General features: G+C 38.8%; 1 protein-coding gene across 1 annotated transcript in view; it reads left to right on the forward strand.

Moving 5' to 3' along the window:
• The window catches only part of RCN2 (reticulocalbin 2), a 107,941-nt gene that overhangs the window by 8,576 nt on the left and 76,332 nt on the right, over window positions 1–23,033 (forward strand). The window contains exons 4-5 of the mRNA XM_053690419.1: window positions 16,831–17,027; window positions 17,185–17,298. Of these exons, the coding sequence (XP_053546394.1) occupies window positions 16,831–17,027; window positions 17,185–17,298 (311 nt within the window). The remainder of the gene's footprint in view (window positions 1–16,830; window positions 17,028–17,184; window positions 17,299–23,033) is intronic.

Below are 23,033 nucleotides of genomic sequence, written 5' to 3' on the forward strand. Positions count from 1 at the left end.
AAAATATTGCACACAAAAGTTAAAAGGATATGAGAAAAAAAGGCAGGCAAAGGACTTTAACATTAAGATACATACATATTCATGTCTAAAGATGTATATGTGACGTGCACTCATAGGAGGCAGGTGAGGCAGTGCCTCCCCTGGCCAAATGGTGCATTACAGCCTTATTTATAAAAATAATAATAAAAAATATATATATATTTTTTTTCCATTTTTTTTTTTATCTGAAAAGGTGACCCCCCCACCCCTCCACCAAATGCATTATTTTATTGCCATTTTTGTTTAAAAAAAAAAAAAAACGTAGTATTAAGTAATACATTCATATTGCGCAAGAAAGGAGAGGCCAGCTATCCTTTCATTGCGCAATATGAATGTAACTGTGTATTGTTGTATATATGGGCCGCTAGAGACTGCCACCCAGTGGGGAATAATAGCTATGCAGCAGTCTCTCTTGCGGCCCATATACTGCTCCCACCGGAGGCTTGACTTTTCAAGCCTCGGGAGCCCTCAGCCCTGCCTGCCCGCCCCTCAGCCAATCAGACATCAGTATGTCAGTCTCTGGGCTGAGTTGCGGGCGGGAAATAAGAGTCAAGAGTCGAGAGAAGAAGCAAGGAACTAAGGTTAGTAGTCGGAGTCTATACTGTCAGTGTCCATCCATCCACTATTCCACTGATGTACTGATGACCTAATAGTATGATGGTTAACCATGTTTACTTTGTTTGCACTGCATATATATACCGCACCACTCGCACTGAGCTGACTGACTCAGAGTCTCAGGCTGAGCTTTCAGTCACACCGGTCCGGTCACTGTGTAGTCTGACGTCGATATATACAGTCTCTCTAGTAGGTCTCATAGTTAGACACTAACAGTCAGTCACTGAGTCAGTCTGAGCAGTGCGTGTATGTGTATTATTATTATACCTCAGCCATGCCTTATATACAGCTCCATCCTGTGTATTACACCACAGCCGTGCCTTATATACAGCCCCATCCTGTGTATTATACATTGCTATGCTGCCGTGTACATTGTACACGGCAGCATAGCAATGTATAATACACAGGATGGGGCTGTATATAAGGCACGGCTGTGGTGTAATACACAGGATGGAGCTGTATATAAGGCATGGCTGAGGTATAATAATAATACACATACACGCACTGCTCAGACTGACTCAGTGACTGACTGTTAGTGTCTAACTATGAGACCTACTAGAGAGACTGTATATATCGACGTCAGACTACACAGTGACCGGACCGGTGTGACTGAAAGCTCAGCCTGAGACTCTGAGTCAGTCAGCTCAGTGCGAGTGGTGCGGTATATATATGCAGTGCAAACAAAGTAAACATGGTTAACCATCATACTATTAGGTCAGGTGCCAGTGGTCGTGACTTCACTGACACAACAGAGCAGCAGATGTTCACAGTGACGGTGGCTCCAGGCTCAGGCCTCTCAGGCTGGCGTGGGGTGACTGGGGTCAGACAGTGGCTCTCAGAGTGTAAGGTGAGTCGAGTGTCTCTGTGACTTGTGGTGCACTATTGCAGTTGAAGTCATGAACTATCAAGGACCAGGTTGATTAGAAAGGTACACTAAACTGTCTACAGTGTGTTTATCCATTCCAGATGAAGATCATGACGCTATTGATTAATCTAATGCTGCTGCAGAAACTGAATTTATATGTGCATGATATAAATTCAGTTTCTGCAGCAGCATTAGATTAATCAATAGCGTCATGATCTTCATCTGGATAAACACACTGTAGAGGCAGCTGCATTTGTATAGGTTTTTTTGCAAGCAGATAAGTTGTGGATTTTGCTAAACCTCACAGAGAGAGCTGCACCGTCTGAAATCCCCTCCCCCTTCTTTCTGCCTGAGAGCCGTGTTGACTCTGAGTGTGTCACAGCAGAACGGCAAGGATTTAAACACAGACAAAGATCAGAGGTAAGAGGAGCCAGAGGTTATCTGTTTATGATGATTTTAGTGGTCTGTGTTTAAATCGTTCTGCTGTGACCCTCAGCAGCACTGATAACATCTGTTTCTCTTATGTGCTGGCCCTCTCTGCAGCTTACACAAATGCTTGGTTTATTTAACCAATTTGCTCCTATAATGTACAGCTTCCTAATACTCATTGATGTTAAGGTACACATGAACACCTTCCACAAATACACACACACACACATAGATTTTTATACAGTATCTATAGCAAGTAACTGTTCCTGTGTTGTTTTCTCCAACATTGGTGTGTCCGGTCCACAGCGTCATCCATTACTTGTGGGATATTCTCCTCCCCTACTGGGAAAGGCAAGGAGAGCACACAGCAAGAGCTGTCCATATAGCTCCCCCTCTGGCCCCGCCCCCCAGTCATTCTCCTTGCCGCTCTGAACAAGTAGCATCTCCACGGGGATGGTGAGGAGTTTGTGGTGTTAGTTGTAGTTTTTTATTTCTTCTATCAAGAGTTTGTTATTTTAAAATAGTGCTGGCTTGTACTATTTACTCTACAACAGAAAAGTGATGAAGATTTCTGTTTAAGAGGGCTATGATTTTAGCACAAGTAACTAAAATCCATTACTGTTACCACGCAGGACTGTTGAAACCAGAGAACTTCAGTTGGGGGTAACAGTTTGCAGACTCATCTGCTTCAGGTATGACTAGTCTCCTTCTAACAACACAGGCTAATGCTAGATTACAGTCATTTTTCCCCTCAGGGAAAACGGTAAGCCATTTTTCTTTCACCTCAGCAAAAAAGATAACAGGCTTCCCCTTTTTGATTTTTATGCTGGTAGACACTGTTAGGGGCCAAATCGATTGGTTTTTATTACAATACCATGACATTTGAAATGTTTTATAAACTTATACACACTTGGGGACGTTTTTTATTGATCTGGCTTGTTTTAGACACCTAAATCTAGTCAGGAAGGCCCCTTCACTCTAGTATACTGAGGGAGGAGGCCTCATTTTGGAGCTTCAGCTGCACAGTTGATTTTAAGGCAGTGCATGCAGTTTCATGTGAGAGGGTCCTGTGGCTCAGAAAGTGACCCCAGAAGGCTTTTTTCTGTGGATGATTGACACCTAAGGAAGGTAAAAAGCTACAGCAATGCTGTAGCAGGGATTGTGGTGTATAAAAATGGTTAAATCCAACAATTAGCTCCGGTTTGCTTGTTTTAAGAGCTAGAGTCTCCATATTTGCTGTGCAATACTTTCTAAGCATTAAGTCACTGGGGTCCAAATTTCATAAAAATCGGATATTGCCTTCATAGTTTTTTGAACATTCAGAAATAAAGTGTGTCATTTATTTTTTAAAGAGACAGTAACGCTTTTGTTTAAAATCGTTTTTATTGCATTGTTTGCCTGCCTAAATCTGTTTAACATGTCTGTACCATCAGATAACCTATGTTCTGTGTGTGTAGAGACAAATGTGGTTCCCCCTTTGAGTGTGTGTGATAATTGTGCCATAGCATCCAAACAAAATAAGGACAGCTCTGTTACATTTCATAATGTTGCCCAAGATGATTATCTAATGAAGGTAGTGGGGATAGTTCTACGTCCTCTCCTTCTGTGTCTACACCAGTTTTGCCCGCGCAGGCGACACCTAGCGCGCCAGTGCTTATTTCTATGCAACAATTAACAGCAGTAGTGGATAATTCTATAGCAAATCTTTTATCCAAACTGCCAGCATTTCAGAGAAAGCGTGATTGTTCAGTTTTAAATATAGATAAAAAGGATGAACAATCAGACGCTGACGATGCCTTATCTATTTTACCCTCACATCAATCGGAATTGGCTGTGAGGGAAGGGCTGTCTGAGGGTGAAATTTCAGACTCAGGAAAAATTTCTCCACAGGCAGAACCTGATATAGTAGCATTTAAGTTTAAGCTAGAACATCTCCGCGCTTTGCTTAAGGAGGTGTTAGCTACTCTGGATGACTGTGATTCTATGGTAGTACCAGAGAAGTTGTGCAAATTGGACAAATCTTTAGAGGTCCCAGTGCACGACGACGCTTTTCCAATACCCAGGAGGGTAGCCAATATAGTGGATAAGGAGTGGGAGAAGCCAGGTGTACCCTTTGCCCCACCTCCTATATTTAAGAAAATGTTTCCCATAGTAGACCCTAGAAGGGACGCATGGCAGACGGTCCCGAAGGTTGAGGGAGCTGTTTCAACACTAGCGAAGCGCACAACTATTCCTATAGAGGACAGCTGCGCTTTCAAAGATCCTATGGATAAAAAATTGGAAGGATTGCTTAAAAAGATTTTTGTTCAGCAAGGGTTCATCCTTCAACCAGCTACGTGTGTTATTACTGTCACTTCAGCGGCGTCCTTTTGGTTCGAGGAACTAGAAAGGTCGCTCCAGAAAGAGACTTCCTATGAAGAAGTCATGGACAGAATTCACGCATTAAAGTTAGCTAATTCCTTTATATTGGATGCCGCTTTTCAAATTGGCAGCGAAAAACTCAGGTTTTGCTATAGTAGCGCGGAGGGCGCTTTGGCTAAAATCCTGGTCGGCAGATGTGTCGTCCAAGACTAAGTTACTTAATATTCCTTTCAAGGGTAAGACCCTTTTTGGGCCGGAATTGAAGGAAATTATTTCAGACATCACTGGGGGTAAGGGCCATGCCCTCCCACAGGTTAGGCCTTTTAAGGCTAAGAACAAGTCTAATTTTCGTTCCTTTCGCAATTTCAGGAACGGACCGGCTAATAACTCCACTGCCGCTAGACAAGAAGGTAACGCGGCCCAGCCCAAACCTGCTTGGAAGCCCATGCAAGGCTGGAACAAGGGTAAACAGACCAAGAAACCTGCTGCTGCTACCAAGACAGCATGAAGAGGTAGCCCCCGATCCGGGACCGGATCTGGTAGGGGGCAGACTATCTCTCTTCGCTCAGACTTGGGCAAGAGATGTTCAGGATCCCTGGGCACTAGAGATAGTCTCCAAGGGATACCTGCTAGAGTTCAAGGGACTTCCTCCAAAGGGAAGGTTCCACCTGTCTCGCTTATCTTCAGACCAGATAAAGAAACAGGCATTCTTACATTGTATAAGAGACCTATCAAAGATGGGAGTGATAAACCCAGTCCCCTCCGGGGAACAGGGTCTAGGTTTTTACTCAAACCTGTTTGTGGTTCCCAAAAAAGAGGGAACTTTCAGGCCAATTCTGGATTTAAAGATTTTAAACAAGTTCCTCAGAGTTCCATCCTTCAAGATGGAAACCATTCGGACAATCTTGCCGACAATCCAGCAGGGTCAATATTTGACTACATTGGATCTAAAGGATGCGTATCTGCATATCCCAATCCACAAAACTCTTCATCAGTTCCTGAGGTTCGCCTTTCTGGACAAACATTTTCAGTTCGTGGCTCTTCCATTCGGTTTAGCCACTGCTCCCAGAATTTTCACAAAGGTGCTAGGGTCCCTTCTAGTGGTCCTAAGGCCGAGGGGCATCGCTGTAGCACCTTATCTAGACGACATCCTAATCCAAGCGTCGTCTCTTTCCAAAGCATGGGCCCACACAGACATTGTGTTGGCTTTTCTCAGATCTCACGGGTGGAAGGTGAACATAGAAAAGAGTTCACTGTCACCGTCCACAAGGGTTCCTTTTCTGGGAACAATAATAGATTCTGTGGAAATGAAGATCTTCCTGACAGAAGTCAGAAAGCTAAAGCTTCTAAACGCTTGTCAAGTTCTTCATTCTATTCCTCAACCCTCCATAGCTCAGTGCATGGAAGTAATAGGCTAATGATCGCAGCAATGGACGTGGTTCCTTTTGCTCGAATTCATCTAAGACCATTACAGCTGTGCATGCTCAATCAGTGGAATGGGGACTATACAGACTTGTCCCCCCAAATTCAAGTAGACCAGGTAACCAGGGACTCACTTCTCTGGTGGTTGACCCAGGATCACCTGTCTCAGGGAATGAGTTTCCGCAGACCGGAGTGGGTCATCGTTACGACCGACGCCAGCCTCTTGGGGTGGGGCGCGGTCTGGGACTCCCTGAAAGCTCAGGGCCTATGGTCTCGGGAAGAGTCGCTTCTCCCGATAAACATTTTGGAACTAAGAGCAATATTCAATGCGCTCCTGGCTTGGCCTCAGCTAGCGGAAGCCAGGTTCATAAGATTTCAGTCGGACAACATAACGACTGTTGCGTACATCAATCATCAGGGGGGAACAAAGAGTTCCCTAGCGATGAAGGAAGTAACCAAGATCATCCAATGGGCAGAGAATCACTCCTGCCATCTATCTGCTATTCACATTCCAGGAGTAGACAACTGGGAGGCGGACTATTTGAGTCGTCAGACTTTCCATCCGGGGGAGTGGGAACTCCACCTGGAGGTCTTTACTCAGTTAACCCAATTATGGGGCATTCCAGACATGGATCTAATGGCGTCCCGTCAGAACTTCAAGATTCCTTGCTACGGGTCCAGATCCAGGGATCCCAAGGCAACTCTAGTGGATGCATTAGTGGCGCCTTGGTCGTTCAACCTAGCGTATGTGTTTCCACCGTTTCCTCTCCTTCCCAGGCTCATAGCCAGGATCAAACAGGAGAAGGCCTCGGTGATTCTGATAGCTCCTGCGTGGCCACGCAGGACTTGGTATGCAGACCTGGTGAATATGTCATCGGCTCCACCATGGAAGCTACCTTTGAGACAGGATCTTCTAGTACAAGGTCCATTCGAACATCCAAATCTAGTTTCTCTGCAGCTGACTGCTTGGAAATTGAACGCTTGATTTTATCCAAGCGTGGGTTTTCAAATTCTGTGATAGATACTCTGGTCCAAGCCAGAAAACCCGTGACTAGAAAGATTTACCATAAAATATGGAAAAAATATATCTGTTGGTGTGAATCCAAGGGATTCTCCTGGAGTAAGATTAAAATTCCAAAGATTCTCTCCTTTCTCCAAGAAGGTTTGGATAAAGGGTTGTCAGCTAGTTCTCTAAAAGGACAGATCTCTGCTTTATCTGTCTTGTTACACAAACGACTGGTAGCTGTGCCAGATGTACAAGTTTTTGTTCAGGCTTTGGTTAGAATCAAGCCTGTTTACAGACCCATGACTCCTCCTTGGAGTCTAAATTTAGTTCTTTCAGTTCTTCAAGGGGTTCCGTTTGAACCTTTACATTCCATAGATATTAAGTTACTATCTTGGAAAGTTCTGTTTTTGGTTGCTATTTCTTCTGCTAGAAGAGTTTCTGAATTATCTGCTTTGCAGTGTAATCCACCCTATCTGGTTTTCCATTCAGATAAGGTTGTTTTGCGTACTAAGCCTGGTTTTCTTCCAAAAGTTGTTTCCAACAAGAATATTAACCAGGAGATAGTTGTTCCTTCTCTGTGTCCAAATCCAGTTTCAAAGAAGGAACGTTTATTACACAATTTAGATGTTGTTCGTGCTTTAAAGTTCTATTTGAAAGCAACAAAAGATTTTAGACAAACCTCATCTTTGTTTGTCGTTTACTCTGGTAAGAGGAGAGGTCAAAAAGCTACTGCTACCTCTCTCTCTTTCTGGCTGAAAAGCATTATCCGATTGGCTTATGAGACTGCCGGACGGCAGCCTCCTGACCGAATCACAGCTCATTCTACTAGGGCTGTGGCTTCCACATGGGCCTACAAGAACGAGGCTTCTGTTGATTAGATATGTAAGGCAGCGACTTGGTCTTCTCTGCACACTTTTGCCAAATTCTACAAATTTGATACTTATGCTTCTTCGGAGGCTATTTTTGGGAGAAAGGTTTTGCAAGCCGTGGTGCCTTCCATTTAGGTAACCTGATTTGCTCCCTCCCTTCATCCGTGTCCTAAAGCTTTGGTATTGGTTCCCACAAGTAATGGATGACGCCGTGGACCGGACACACCAATGTTGGAGAAAACAGAATTTATGCTTACCTGATAAATTACTTTCTCCAACGGTGTGTCCGGTCCACGGCCCGCCCTGGTTTTCTAATCAGGTTGAAAAAAATTTCTTTATACACTACAGTCACCACGGCACCCTATAGTTTCTCCTTTTTCTCCTAACCGTCGGTCGAATGACTGGGGGGCGGGGCCAGAGGGGGAGCTATATGGACAGCTCTTGCTGTGTGCTCTCCTTGCCTTTCCCAGTAGGGGAGGAGAATATCCCACAAGTAATGGATGACGCCGTGGACCGGACACACCGTTGGAGAAAGTAATTTATCAGGTAAGCATAAATTCTGTTTTTTATTTAAAGAGCATTTATATTTTAAGTTTTGTATTTAATTATTTTAACTGCCCTGAAACTATTGCCCATGAAATGCATGCCATAAATAAGTCTCTTAAACTGCTCATATTTTGTTTAGCTTTATTACTTCTTTTAAACCACTGCATGGAAAGCAAATGGGGGAACTCAAGTAAAATCTCAAAAGATAAAATAAATTTAAAAAAACATAATTGTTTATTTTTTGTTTAAAACTCTTCTGTTATAGTGTAAAATAAAATATAAGAAAGCTAACATTTCTGGTTTCTTGAGATATATACCAAGAAACCCGAAAATGTGTTTTATCTTAGACTTTTACAATAGTGTGATACAGCTCCTTGCTTCCTATACAAAAAATCAGAAATGTGTGAGACAGGCTTTTAATAATCAAAGACTGTGTAATGTGTTAAAATTATGTGCACAGTAACTGCCTACATAACACATTATGCAGTCATTATTAAAAACCTGTCTAACAAATAATTGAACTTTATGTGGCACAGTTTAATCACCCACAAATGCATCCCTCCCTTTCCTCTTCCTCCCTCCTCTCTTTGTCCTTCCTCCTCCTCATTTACTTTGGAAAACCCATTAAAAAAAATTGTTATGTTACACCCTGACCAGCACAATTGTAAAACACAAAAACTAAATACACCTATATATACACATTACTTGTATATACTCCCTTTCCCCCCTCTCTCTCTCTCTCCCCCACCCTTTCTCTCTCTCTCCCTCCCTCTCTTCCCCTCTCCCTTTCTTTCCCTCTCTCTCTCCCTTTCCCTCTCTCCCTTTCCCTCTCTTTCCCTCTCCCTCTTCCTTACCCTCTTCCTCTCACTTACCCTCTCCCTTTCCCTCACTCTATATATGTTCTTCTCGCGAGTATCATAGCTAGCGCCTCACCAACCTGTGATCTCACCGCACGTCACTGATATATATATATATATATATATATATATATGTGTGTGTGTGTGTACATATGTATTTATGTGTTTATGTATTTACAGACATATATACACATATAAACACATAAATATATATGTACACATATATAGACATATATAGAAGTGTATTGGAACTCTTTGCAATTAAGTAGATGAAAACGTGTAAAAAGCATATTAATTCAATATTTATATTTAAAAGGACATTAAACACTAAATACATGCTAGATAGAATGATACATTCAAAGAAAAGATTAGTCCATGAGTAACATGTAGATGTATTTTTTAAAGTTTCATTAGTTGTTTAAAAAGTGACAAAATAAGTGTAAAGTTTTAGTGTCTATAAAACACTGGGAGCTGCCATGTTGTAACTTGTGTTACCTTCTCTGCTGTGGCCAATTAGGGTCAGTTATAAATAGGTCACTAGAGTGTGCAGCCAATGGTTGTGCTGGATTTAACAGTGTTCTGCACTTCCATTTCTAACAGGAACTGAAAAGCTCACAATTTCAGAATGGAATTACCGGCACAGAGGACAAAATAAATAATGAAAGTATATTGCAGAGTTGTTTTATTATATACAATTTATCATTTTATATTACCATACCATCTCAAAGTGTTTAATGTCCCTTTAATAACTGTAATGTCCTGTAAATAGCAGAATATGTTCTAAGTATTTTGTTAATAGATATTCCTATATATCTGTAATATTCTGTATATATATATATATATATATATATATATATATATATATATATATATATATATATATATATATGGGTCTTATACCAACCTTTTCAGCTGGGGTTTCAAGCCTTGGGTTTTCTCCCCTGTCCCTTTTATAAGGGGCCTATATTTAATGATGAGTGCTAATTAAAGGGACATAAAACAAGTTGGGATAGAGACAACATATAATAATATGTACGTTAATTACTTTACCAGCAAATTTAACTCTTTCTTTTAAGTTTTGGAATTGTACAGCTCTGACTCCCCCCACACAATTGTGATTATCTGCTGGAGCATGCCTAGAAGCAAATAACCTGCTATGAAATACAATGCCTGTGTTTCTGAAGCTAAACACTGATAAGGGGGGTGGAGTAGACTACTCCAGACAGCATGGCTTTTTAAGTAATTTTGCTTATTTTTGAAAATTATTTTAAAATACTTGCCAGCAATTTTTAAACAATTTTTTTTATGCAAACTTTTTTTTACTTAATTAGCCCTTTTAGGATATGCACAGATCTCAACATGTTTTGTGGCACTTTAAATGACCATTAATAATTAATAATCAACAAGTGCATAATAAAAAGTTAATGCATTTACACTTTCTTTTGAAGCTAGTAGTTGACTGATTAAAAGAACCCTCACTGCTTTATTAGTGAATAGTAACACACCCTACAAGCAGAATTTTTTTATGATTTACTTATATTATCAATAAGATAAGGTAAAGCTGGCACTAGTAATAAGTAAGGATAGGGAATAATGACCTGAACGTGAGTTCGGTGCTGCCCCCTAAGTAATATAATAACAGAAAAAAAGTGGGTAAGAAGACCTAAGTAGGGGGTTAATACTAGCACTCTTCCCTATAATAGGTATGCGGTTATTGAGAAAACAATGTACCTTGAGTAAATATGTAATTATGTGATTATATTAAAATGAACTTTTAATCACTAATAATAATAAAATGACCAGAGGAAAATCCTCTAAAATTAAAAATATGCTGAACATGTTAAAATTGTACTTGTTCATATGCTGACATTTTTTTATTAGCCCTTTATCAATTAATATCAATTTATCACTTATGGAATTATAAATGCTACATCATTTATTGTCATTTTATAATACACTTTTTTTATGTATCTAAACACTTAATTACAATAAACATTTTGATAATCACATTCTCTGTGTTAATAGGTTTCATAGTTTATAGGGACAGTCAACACCAAATTTTTTGTTGTTTAAAAAGAAAGATAATCCCTTTATTACCCATTCCCCAGTTTTGCATAACTAACAATGTTGTAGAAATACACTTTTTACCTCTGTGATTACCTTGTATCTAAGCCTCTGCAAACTGCCCCCTTGTTTCAGTTATTTTGACAGACTTGCATTTTAGCCAATCAGTGCTATCTCCAGGGTAACTTCACGTTATCTATATGAAACACATGAACTAATGCCCTCTAGTGGTCAAAATGCTTTCAGATTAGAGGCAGTCTTCAAGGTCTAAGAAATTAGCATATAAACCTCCTAGGTTTAGCTTTCAACTAAGAATACCAAGAGAACAAAGCAAAATTTGTGATAAAAGTAAATTGGAAAGTTGTTTAAAATTACCTTCCCTATTTAAATCATGAAAGTTTTTTTGGACTTGACTGTCCCTTTAACATTTGTATTTATTAATATGTAAACTCAGCATGCACAAACAACTTGACACTAAAAATATCAGCGTGAACATGAACAGCACAAATTTGTTCTAAAGAAGCCAAAATGATTTTTGAAAAAGTCAAAGTTCTTTAATAAGATGCATCCAAAAATCTTGCAAAAAGCTCAGCATATGGTATTTTCTAATGGAATGCAATACTGCAGTGAAGTATGTAGCTGATGGAAACCCACTTAACTGGACTAAAATGAGCACAACTTTGAAAACCCTACAGCTGTGCAAGACAGTTTGAACATTTTTTTAATGATTGTAATAATTATTCTAACAATACAGATTTTTATTTATTTACCCTAGAATGTCTCTTTAAAGGGACACTCAAGTCAAAATTAAACTTTCATGATACAGATAGAGCATGCAATTTTAAACAAATTTCCAATTTTACTTCCATTAACAAAACGGGCACAATGTTTTTATATTTACAATTTTTGACTCAGCAGCTCCTACTGAGCATGTGCAAGAATTCACAGAATATACCTATATGCATTTGTTATTGGCTGATGACTGTCACATGATACAGAAGGAGTGGAAATTGACATACCTTTGAAATTTGTCTGGAAAAAATCTACTACTCATTTGAAGTTCAGACTAGGTGCTATTGCATTGCCTTTTTATCACAAATGTGTCGTTCTTTTCTTCCTTTTTCCCCAACTATGTCATAGTGCAGTAAGGTCAGAGAAGGCTCAACTTCATCCAAGCTTATCAGCAGGATTCAAAGATCCATCAGTGGAATGCTAGCATATGCTGCCATAATATATGTTCATATAGGTGAAGCCATACCCAAATCTATGGCATCCACGTGAACCCGTATTGTGGCGGATATATTAGCACTCCAGAGGCCAAAAGGTACTGAGGCAGCACAGAGGCGTCATTCTTGTGTACCATGATCATTCGTCCTCTAACAGGAGCTACCCTCCTCTGTGCCAGACACTGCTTATTCTGGTGGATGTCAGCGCTGTCAGACCTGGCTCCAAAAGAGACAGCCTCCCAAAGCTATACATTTATTTGGTTGATGAAAAAATGTTAATGAAGCATTTAATGTAAATATAATTCTAGGTTTCCCACCTGCACCAAACTACTGACAGAGCCATTTTTCTTTACAATAGAGCTCTCTAGCAAAGAACTGGATCACTTTTGTCCTACAAATAGGCATAGGTGTGTGTAAAATACACACTCCTGCCATTTTTGAATAGACAATATGGGCTTTATAACTTCAAACCCGTATTGTTTCTTGCAACAGAACAGGACACACTCTTGGGGAATATTTACGTACGTCCCTGAGTTACACAAGCTATTGCTGTCAAATGTGTGATTGTAATTGGTGGGTGGGTGTATTTCACAAGATTTTCATGGTTTTAATAGGACTGTATGTGTGATATTTGTCTGCAGATCTTTCTGCTTCGACTGAACCCTCTATATGAAAGAAAATGTCTAGATTTATTATTGCACATTAAGCAAGTCCTGAATATCACTCAGCTGCCAATAGGACTTAAAGGGACACTGAACCCAATTTTTTTCTTTCTTGATTCAGATAGAGCATGTAATTTTAAGCAACTTTCTAATTTACTCCTATTATCAATTTTTCTTTGTTCTCTTGCTATCTTTATTTGAAAAATAAGGCATCTAAGCTTTTTTTCTTGGTTCAGAACTCTGGACAGCACTTTTTTTTTGGTTTATGAATTTATCCACCAATCAGGAAGGACAACCCAGGTTGTTCACCAAAAATGGGCCGGCATCTAAACTTACATTCTTGCATTTCAAATAAAGATACCAAGAGAATAAAGAAAAATTGATAATAGGAGTAAATTAGAAAGTTGCTTAAAATTTCATGCTCTATCTGAATCACAAAAGAAAAAATTTGGGTTCAGTGTCCCTTTAAAGGTGCCGTTGTAGACCGAGGTCTCTGCTTACCTCTTCAAATCATCTGAAAAGTATATAATGTTGACAGCACCAATTTCATATTATTATTATTATTCTTTATTTATAAAGCGCTAACATATTCCACAGCACTGACCATGGGTAGAATAATAATAATTATAATAATATTACCTTCTCACTTTACTATGGGCTATTCCAAATAATTTGTAAAATAGTTAAAAGTTCCCTATAAAAACTTTGTGTCAATGAATATAAATCTGATATTATTACTGATGTATACTCACAAATAAGTATGCACTCCAAGTCCTTACTGAATTTTCATTTTAGAAAACAGTCAAGTGGGTGCCAGCTTTTCAGAGCATTCCCCAAGCTCCAACATACATCAAGAAAACCAAGGCAAAAGGTGAAGAAAACTTTATTAGCAGGCAAAGTTTCGGGGCTCCTGCCCCTTTATCAAGCTTGAGAAAGGGGCAGGAGCCGCAAAACGTTAATACAGTTTTCTTCACCTTTTGAAAGTGCAGCTTTTGCCTTGGTTTTCTTGATTATTACTGATGTTTGTAAGCTTGTACCCAGTCAAGAACGGTGATATCCAATCTCAATCAAGGAAAAAGTACAATTGAGAAACAGTACAATAAAAGACAAAATTTTACAGACAAATACAGGGGGAATTGAGGGCCCTATTCCCGTGGGAACTTACAATCTAGATATAAAATATTTTCCTTTTTTTGGATAATTTTTAAAATAAATCATGCAACGTTTCGGGTGCATACACCTTTACTACAATTTTGGCTTTTTTTATACAGGAAGTTGCTAACTTATCTTCCAACACACCTGTATGCATAATCTTATACATTATTATAAACCGCCTACTTGTGGTTAAAATTCCACATTACATTAAATTTTTTGTTCAGGTAAAACAACCTTTTTGTAAACTCTTCCTCTAGAAATATATATAACAATTTTTTTTTCACCTATGTGACATATACAGATTAATCAATATATACTGTCTTAATTCTCTTGAAACATTTTTCCAAAATTGTATTAGAATCATAAAACAATAGAGCAATCAAAATCCCTACTGAAGCCCTTTGGTACCATAGTATCCAATTCATGTATCCAAAATAATTAATGTTGTTTCAACATCCTTTCTCAATCCCCACCTCCCCTGAGTGGTTTCACATGATCTATAACTTGCCAGCAAAGCTGGCTAATTTGATGTTCTGCTTGTAAAAAATAAAATGACACTGCTGCTTGTGTGTCACCTCGCCTAATATTGGATCTATGTTGACTCATACGGTCTTTGACCTTGTTTATTGTCTCTCCTACATATACCAAGGAACATGGACACTTAATAAGATAAACAACATATGTATTTGTTGCCCCTGCTGGGGTGTGTGAAACTGTCTCCACTAATGATGGAGTGACAGCTCACACAACCCATGCAAGGGTAACATCCTGTTTGGTTTAGTTGTTAAATAAGTTTGTTTTAGACCCTTTTCTGGGCCAATATTGGATTTAACCAATTGATCTTTTTTTCTAACTCTTCGATACGCCATTAATGGACTTTGTTGAAAAGCCTCAATTTGTGGATTGCAATCTTGTAAAATATGCCAATGTTTTTTTTTAAATCTTAGTCACCTTGTCACTGTATACACTATGCTGAGTTACAAACACCATTCTGGTATCCTTTGTATTTTTATTTATATTTTTGTTACAGACTTTTCAATCTATACTTAAATCTAGGGGGTACCCCCACTCACAAGTTTCTGCTTCATTTCCTGTAAACGCTGTCTTGTAAATGTTCTTCGCTTACAATGCATTCTAGGAAGTGATTGTACTAATCCCCTATTATAAGTAAAACAAAGTATTTATCTCGGTATATTTTACATGCAAATCAAATTTTAGCTGTTTTCCCTGTTTGTATACCCTGGTATCTAAAAACACCACCATTTTTTCATTCCATGTCAGTAAAAATTCCAACCCTGCTACTGCATTGTTTAAAGGGATACTAAACCTACATTTTTTCTTTAATGATTCAGATAGAGCATGCAATTTTAAGCAACTTTCTAATTTACTACTATTATCAATGTTTCTTCATTCTCTTGCTATCTTTAGTTAAAAGTGAATAATATGCAGTGATCTGCGCCACGTGTACAACCGCACAAGCTCACTAGGTTTGAACGATAACCTAACACAATCGTTCCAGATAAACAATATGTAAAAGCTTAAAGGAGCGCCTCCCTCCGAAAGGGAGGCGATATAGAGATTTGCAAGTGTAGTGTCTTACTTAAAATAGTGTGAGGTGTGTTCTGTAGATTTTTAGAGGACACAAAGAATACAATTGTGAAGAACAGTGAAAAAGATATTGTGATTACCAGGACTTATATCCTGACTATACGAGAAAAAAGGGGAACTGTATCTGCTACAGGAAAAGTTCCAAGTGTTTTATAGTGCTAGTAGTAAAAATAGCAGCTACAATTGATCTAGAGAAATGTGCTACATATACTAATGCAGTGAAATAATGTGTTATAAAAAGTAACTTATACTGATACAATAAAATATAGTATATATAATGACAACACAGTGAAAAGGATTGTAGCAAAGTGAAGAAAAATTACTACATGTGTTACAATTCTCAAAACAAAAGAACGAAAGAACACACAGCATCCTCCACTTGTTCTTTCGTTTTGAGACTACTAGCACTATAAAACACTTGGAACTTTTCCCGTAGCAGATACAGTTCCCCTTTATCTCGTATAGTCAGGATATAAGTCCTGGTAATCACAATATCTTTTTCACTGTTGTTCACAATTGTATTCTTTGTGTCCTCTAGAAATCTACAGAACACACCTCACACTATTTTAAGTAAGACACTACACTTGCATATCTCTATATCTTTAGTTACAAAAGCAGGAATGTAAAGCTTAGGAGCCGGCCCATTTTTGGTTTAAAGCCTGGGTTATGCTTGCTTATTGGTTTGCTAAATGTAGCCACCAATAAGCAAGCACTATCCAGGGTGCTGAACCTAAAATGGGCTGGCTCCTAAAGTTTACATTCCTGCTTTTTTTTTAAAAGATAGCAATAAAACGAAGAAAAATTGATAATAGTAATAAATTAGAAAGTTGCTTAAAATGGCATGCTCTATTTGCATCATGAAAGAAAAAAATTTGGGTTTAGTGTCCCTTTAAGTCAGCAACAAAATATAAAAGGGATCGTATGTCACCCCACCATATGCCAAACACATCGCCAATATAGCGCCACCAAGTGATTTTTGTTTTTCCAACAGCTAACTAACCTATAATACATTACTTGGAAATGTTTATTATTTTCTTTGGAAATCTAGAATAAACTACTTGCATGTAAATAAAACCTTTAAAATTGTCTATATCACAATTCTTCAGATGAGCTAAGTTTGTGGATCCAGAAGGCTTTCAAGCATTATATCATAGAAGATACAAAGGAGCATTTTAGCGATGTTGACAAGGATGGTGATGGGATTGTTACCTGGGAAGAATATAATATTCATATGTATGATCGTATCATTGAATATGATGAAGATGCCTTTCTTCAAGATGATGAGGAGGAATCCTTTAGACTGGTAAGAGCAAATACGATTGCAAGAGTTTAATATATTTTCTTTATTTTTCTTCCTTAAAACAACCATATGTATTATATTTGTGTGTCAAGTTTTAATTTGTACAATTGTTTCTTCTAAGATAGTAATAATAAGAATAGCTTATTTTCCTTTTTTTAAGATTCATTTGAAGGACAAAAAGCGGTTTGAGCATGCAGACAGAGATGGCGTTCAAGGTTTGAACTTGAATGAATTTACCGATTTTGAGCACCCAGAAGAATCGAATCATATGTCGGTAAGGAGTATAACACTGGATAATTTAACCCTTGTTAAGGGAAAGTGTACACCAATCTTCATATAGCTTCACAGATATGCACAGATACTGATCTAAGAATTCAGAATAAAACCTTTTAAAAACTTACTTAGAAGCTCCCAGTTTAACACTGTTGATGAGGATACACTGAGACACTCACTGAAAGGGGCTGGGATAACAGGAACAGCAGACACTTTCCCCCTTCCCTGCATATATAAAGACAGATTATACAAACAGGAGCCGCAGGAATCTGTAGACATCAGTATACATCTAAAACTTTGGGGCTTGATTAGGAGTCTTAAAATCAGCAAAACTATACAATGTTGCAAAACACTGCTGCCATAGAGTTCTAAAGACGTGCACAATCCTGAGCTCTAAATTTGATAACAGAAGTAAATTGGAAAGTTGTTTAAAATTGCAGGTTCTATTCTATTCAAATAATGAAAGTTTAATTTTGACTTTACTGTCCATTTAATAATTTAAATATTAGTTCAGAAGCCCTTCTCTGAACTTTTTTCTAATTTTGCAATACCCCTTTTTAAAATTGGTTCCCAGAACTGCACTCCATACTCAAGGTGAGGTCTTACCAGGGATTTTATAAATCAACAGAATTATGCTTTACTCCCTTGTATTTCTGAGTCTTTTTTTTTGTTGAAAACGCTTTTATTAGCATATGTCAAATTGTACAATCTTACAAAACATTAATTTTATTACAATAGATTCAATAGCTCAAACAATAGATACCGTTATTAACAGTCAATTACACAGGGACAATAGCAAATATGGCAGGCATTCCTGATAGATACTGACATTCTCCATCTTTAGTATTTCTGACTCTTTTAATGCATGCTAGTATCTTATTAGCCTTAGAAGCCACTTCCTTGCATTGCCCACTAATTTTTAGCTTATTTTAGCTTAGTCTTTGTCCCTCTTTTTGAAAGTTTTAGAAAGTTTTAGATAGGCAAATATTAGCTTAAAAGACCACTCAATGCAGTAGAATTGCATAATTAAAAAGTCTATAGTAAAAAGACAATGCAATAGCACTTACTCTGAATTTCAAATAAACAGTAGTTTTTTTTCTGACAGAGGACAAAAAAAAGACTTCTCCCTCAACACCCCCCCCCACTAAATATTTTTTTGCATCTCCATGGTGCTCATATAGGTATATTTAAAATGTATAGATACTATGTTTACTTTTTTTTACACCTATAAGACACCATAGATACGCAATTTAAAGTTTTCTTAAAAAAATAAGTCTCTGATACCTTCTGGGTGACAGGTCTTTAGAGTAAAGATCCAGAAGACCTCTCTAGGGAATAATAGTTTAGTCCTATCTCCTCCTAGGGGGTCCTTTTTAATGTGTTTTATCCCCAAAAATGAAAAATAGTTTACACCATGTTCATCTTTTTGAAAATTGTTGGCTATAGGAGTTTTAGAATTAGGTTCTTCTATTGCCAGTAAGTGGTCCCTGATTCTATCTTTTAGGGCTCTAGTAGTAACCTCTACATATTGAAACAGGCATAATTTACATGTTATAAGGTAAATTACATAATCTGTATTACAGGTAATTCTGGTATTGACCGGGAATGTTAACCCATTGTTTGTAGAACTAAACGTCCTGAACTTACAAACATTAGTACAACTTTTACATGTACTTGTTATATTGTTTACTATATCTAGTAACAAAAAAACATTTGGAAGTAGATTTCAATTTTTTTGTTACTATATATTGTATAAGTTCCACTCTAGGTATCCTAGCTACTTAATTTCTAACCTTATCCAGTGTTGTTTTCTTGTATCCCCTAGATATAAGTTGCTCAATAAGTGCTTGTGATTGATTTTGATAAGTAATGTTCTTAGAGCATTTCTTTCATGTAATTGGCAAGAGTCCATGAGCTAGTGACGTATGGGATATACAATCCTACCAGGAGGGGCAAAGTTTCCCAAACCTCAAAATGCCTATAAATACACCCCTCACCACACCCACAATTCAGTTTTACAAACTTTGCCTCCTATGGAGGTGGTGAAGTAAGCTTGTGCTAAGATTTCTACGTTGATATGCGCTTCTCATCATTTTGAAGCCCGATTCCTCTCAGAGTACAGTGAATGTCAGAGGGATGTGAAGGGAGTATCACCTATTGAATGCAATGGTTTTCCTCACGGGAGATCTATTTCATAGGTTCTCTGTTATCGGTCGTAGAGATTCATCTCCTACCTCCCTTATTCAGATCGACGATATACTCTCATATTCCATTACCTCTACTGATAACTGTTTCAGTACTGGTTTGGCTATCTGCTATATGTGGATGGGTGTCTTTCGGTAAGTATGTTTTCATTACTTAAGACACTCTCAGCTATGGTTTGGCACTTTATGCATTAATGCATTATGCATTAGTCTTATAAATTAGCCTCTTGAAATACCCCTTATTGTATGTTTGGGGTGACAAGATTCACCTCTTAATCTTGTATTCCTTGCAGTCTCTTTTTTGTGTACTTTATTTTTTATTGTAAGATTTTTTTTCACATCCACTGATATATCCAAGTCTAAGAAAGATATTCTGTGTTTGTCTGTATTGTAGGTGAATTTTATATTAGCTTCATTTTCATTCAGATAATTCATAAACTGTTGTAGTTTACTTATCAGTATCTCTCCAAATGATGATCACATAATCAATATATCTACCATATAGTATTAAATTATCTGAAAAGAGCGAAGCATTAGAAAATATGTATTAGGTTTCAAATTACCCCATAAATATATTTTCATATGAGGGGGCAAATTTTGCCCCCATAGCAGTTCCTTTCTTTTGTAGAAAAAAATTTCCTTCAAAAGTAAAGAAATTTCTCCTGTTAAGTGTGATCAGTCCACGGGTCATCATTACTTGTGGGATATTAACTGCTCCCCTACAGGAAGTGCAAGAGGATTCACCCAGCAGAGCTGCTATATAGCTCCTCCCCTCTACGTCACCTCCAGTCATTCTCTTGCACCCAACGACTAGATAGGATGTGTGAGAGGACTATGGTGATTATATCTTGGATTTAAAGATCCTAAACAAATTTCTAAGAGTTCCATCGTTCAAGATGGAAACTATTCGAACAATTTTGCCCATGATCCAAGAGGGTCAGTACATGACCACAGTGGATTTAAAGGATGCTTACCTTCACATACCGATTCACAGAAATCATTACCGGTATCTAAGGTTTGCCTTTTTAGACAGGCATTACCAGTTTGTAGCTCTTCCATTCGGATTGGCTACGGCTCCAAGAATCTTCACAAAGGTTCTGGGCACTCTTCTGGCGGTACTAAGACCGCGAGGAATTTCAGTAGCTCCGTACCTAGACGACATACTGATACAAGCTTCAAGCTTTCAAACTGCCAAGTCTCATACAGAGATAGTACTGGCATTTCTAAGGTCGCATGGATGGAAGGTGAACGAAGAGAAAAGTTCTCTCTTTCCACTCACAAGAGTTCCCTTCCTGGGGACTCTGATAGATTCTGTAGAAATGAAGATTTACCTGACAGAGGACAGGTTAACAAAACTTCAAAATGCATGCCGTGTCCTTCATTCCATTCAACACCCGTCAGTAGCTCAATGCATGGAGGTAATCGGACTAATGGTAGCAGCAATGGACATAGTTCCTTTTGCACGCCTACATCTCAGACCACTGCAATTGTGCATGCTAAGTCAGTGGAATGGGGATTACTCAGATTTGTCCCCCACTCTAAATCTGAATCAAGAGACCAGAAATTCTCTTCTATGGTGGCTTTATCGGCCACATCTGTCCAGGGGGATGCCATTCAGCAGGCCAGACTGGACAATTGTAACAACAGACGCCAGCCTACTAGGTTGGGGCGCTGTCTGGAATTCTCTGAAGGTTCAGGGACTATGGAATCAGGAGGAGAGTCTCCTTCCAATAAACATTCTGGAATTGAGAGCAGTCCTCAATGCTCTTCTGGCTTGGCCCCAGTTAACAACTCGGGGGTTCATCAGGTTCCAGTCGGACAACATCACGACTGTAGCTTATATCAACCATCAGGGAGGGACAAGAAGCTCCCTAGCAATGATGGAAGTATCGAAGATAATTCGCTGGGCAGAGTCTCACTCTTGCCACCTGTCTGCAATCCACATCCCGGGAGTGGAGAACTGGGAGGCGGATTTCTTAAGTCGTCAGACTTTTCATCCGGGGGAGTGGGAACTTCATCCAGAGGTCTTTGCCCAAATACTTCGACGTTGGGGCAAACCAGAGATAGATCTCATGGCGTCTCGACAGAACGCCAAGCTTCCGCGTTACGGGTCCAGATCCAGGGATCCGGGAGCGGTCCTGATAGATGCCTTGACAGCACCATGGACCTTCAGGATGGCTTATGTGTTTCCACCTTTCCCGATGCTTCCTCGATTGATTGCCAGAATCAAACAGGAGAAAGCATCAGTGATTCTAATAGCGCCTGCATGGCCACGCAGGACTTGGTATGCAGATCTGGTGGACATGTCATTCTGTCCACCTTGGTCGTTACCTCTGAAACAGGACCTTCTGATTCAGGGTCCTTTCAAACATCAAAATCTAACTTCTCTGAAGCTGACTGCTTGGAAATTGAACGCTTGATTTTATCAAAGCGTGGCTTTTCTGAGTCAGTTATTGATACCTTAATACAGGCTAGGAAGCCTGTTACCAGAAAGATTTACCATAAAATATGGCGTAAATACCTATATTGGTGCGAATCCAAAGGTTACTCTTGGAGTAAGGTTAGGATTCCTAGGATATTGTCTTTTCTACAAGAAGGTTTAGAAAAGGGGTTATCCGCTAGTTCCTTAAAGGGACAGATCTCAGCTCTGTCCATTCTGTTACACAAACGTCTGTCAGAAGTTCCAGACGTTCAGGCTTTTTGTCAGGCTTTGGCCAGGATTAAACCTGTGTTTAAAGCTGTGGCTCCACCATGGAGTTTAAACCTTGTTCTTAACGTTTTACAGGGCGTTCCGTTTGAACCCCTTCATTCCATTGATATAAAGTTGTTATCTTGGAAAGTTCTATTTTTAATGGCTATTTCCTCGGCTCGAAGAGTCTCTGAGTTATCAGCCTTACATTGTGATTCTCCTTATTTGATTTTTCACTCGGATAAGGTAGTTCTGCGTACTAAACCTGGGTTCTTACCTAAGGTAGTCACTAACAGGAATATCAATCAGGAGATTGTTGTTCCATCCTTGTGCCCAAATCCTTCTTCAAGGAAGGAACGTCTTTTGCACAATCTGGATGTAGTTCGTGCCCTTAAATTTTATTTACAGGCAACTAAAGATTTTCGACAAACGTCTTCCCTGTTTGTCGTCTACTCTGGTCAGAGGAGAGGTCAAAAAGCTTCTGCTACCTCTCTCTCTCTTTGGCTTCGTAGCATAATTCGTTTAGCTTATGAGACTGCTGGACAGCAGCCTCCTGAAAGAATTACAGCTCATTCCACTAGAGCTGTGGCTTCCACTTGGGCCTTTAAGAATGAGGCCTCTGTTGAACAGATTTGCAAGGCTGCAACTTGGTCTTCGCTTCATACTTTTTCCAAATTTTACAAATTTGACACTTTTGCTTCTTCGGAGGCTATTTTTGGGAGAAAGGTTCTTCAGGCAGTGGTTCCTTCTGTATAAAGAGCCTGCCTGTCCCTCCCGTCATCCGTGTACTTTTGCTTTGGTATTGGTATCCCACAAGTAATGATGACCCGTGGACTGATCACA

This window comes from Bombina bombina, chromosome 8 (genome assembly GCF_027579735.1).
Source record: "Bombina bombina isolate aBomBom1 chromosome 8, aBomBom1.pri, whole genome shotgun sequence".
In the NCBI taxonomy this organism is placed as follows: domain Eukaryota; kingdom Metazoa; phylum Chordata; class Amphibia; order Anura; family Bombinatoridae; genus Bombina; species Bombina bombina.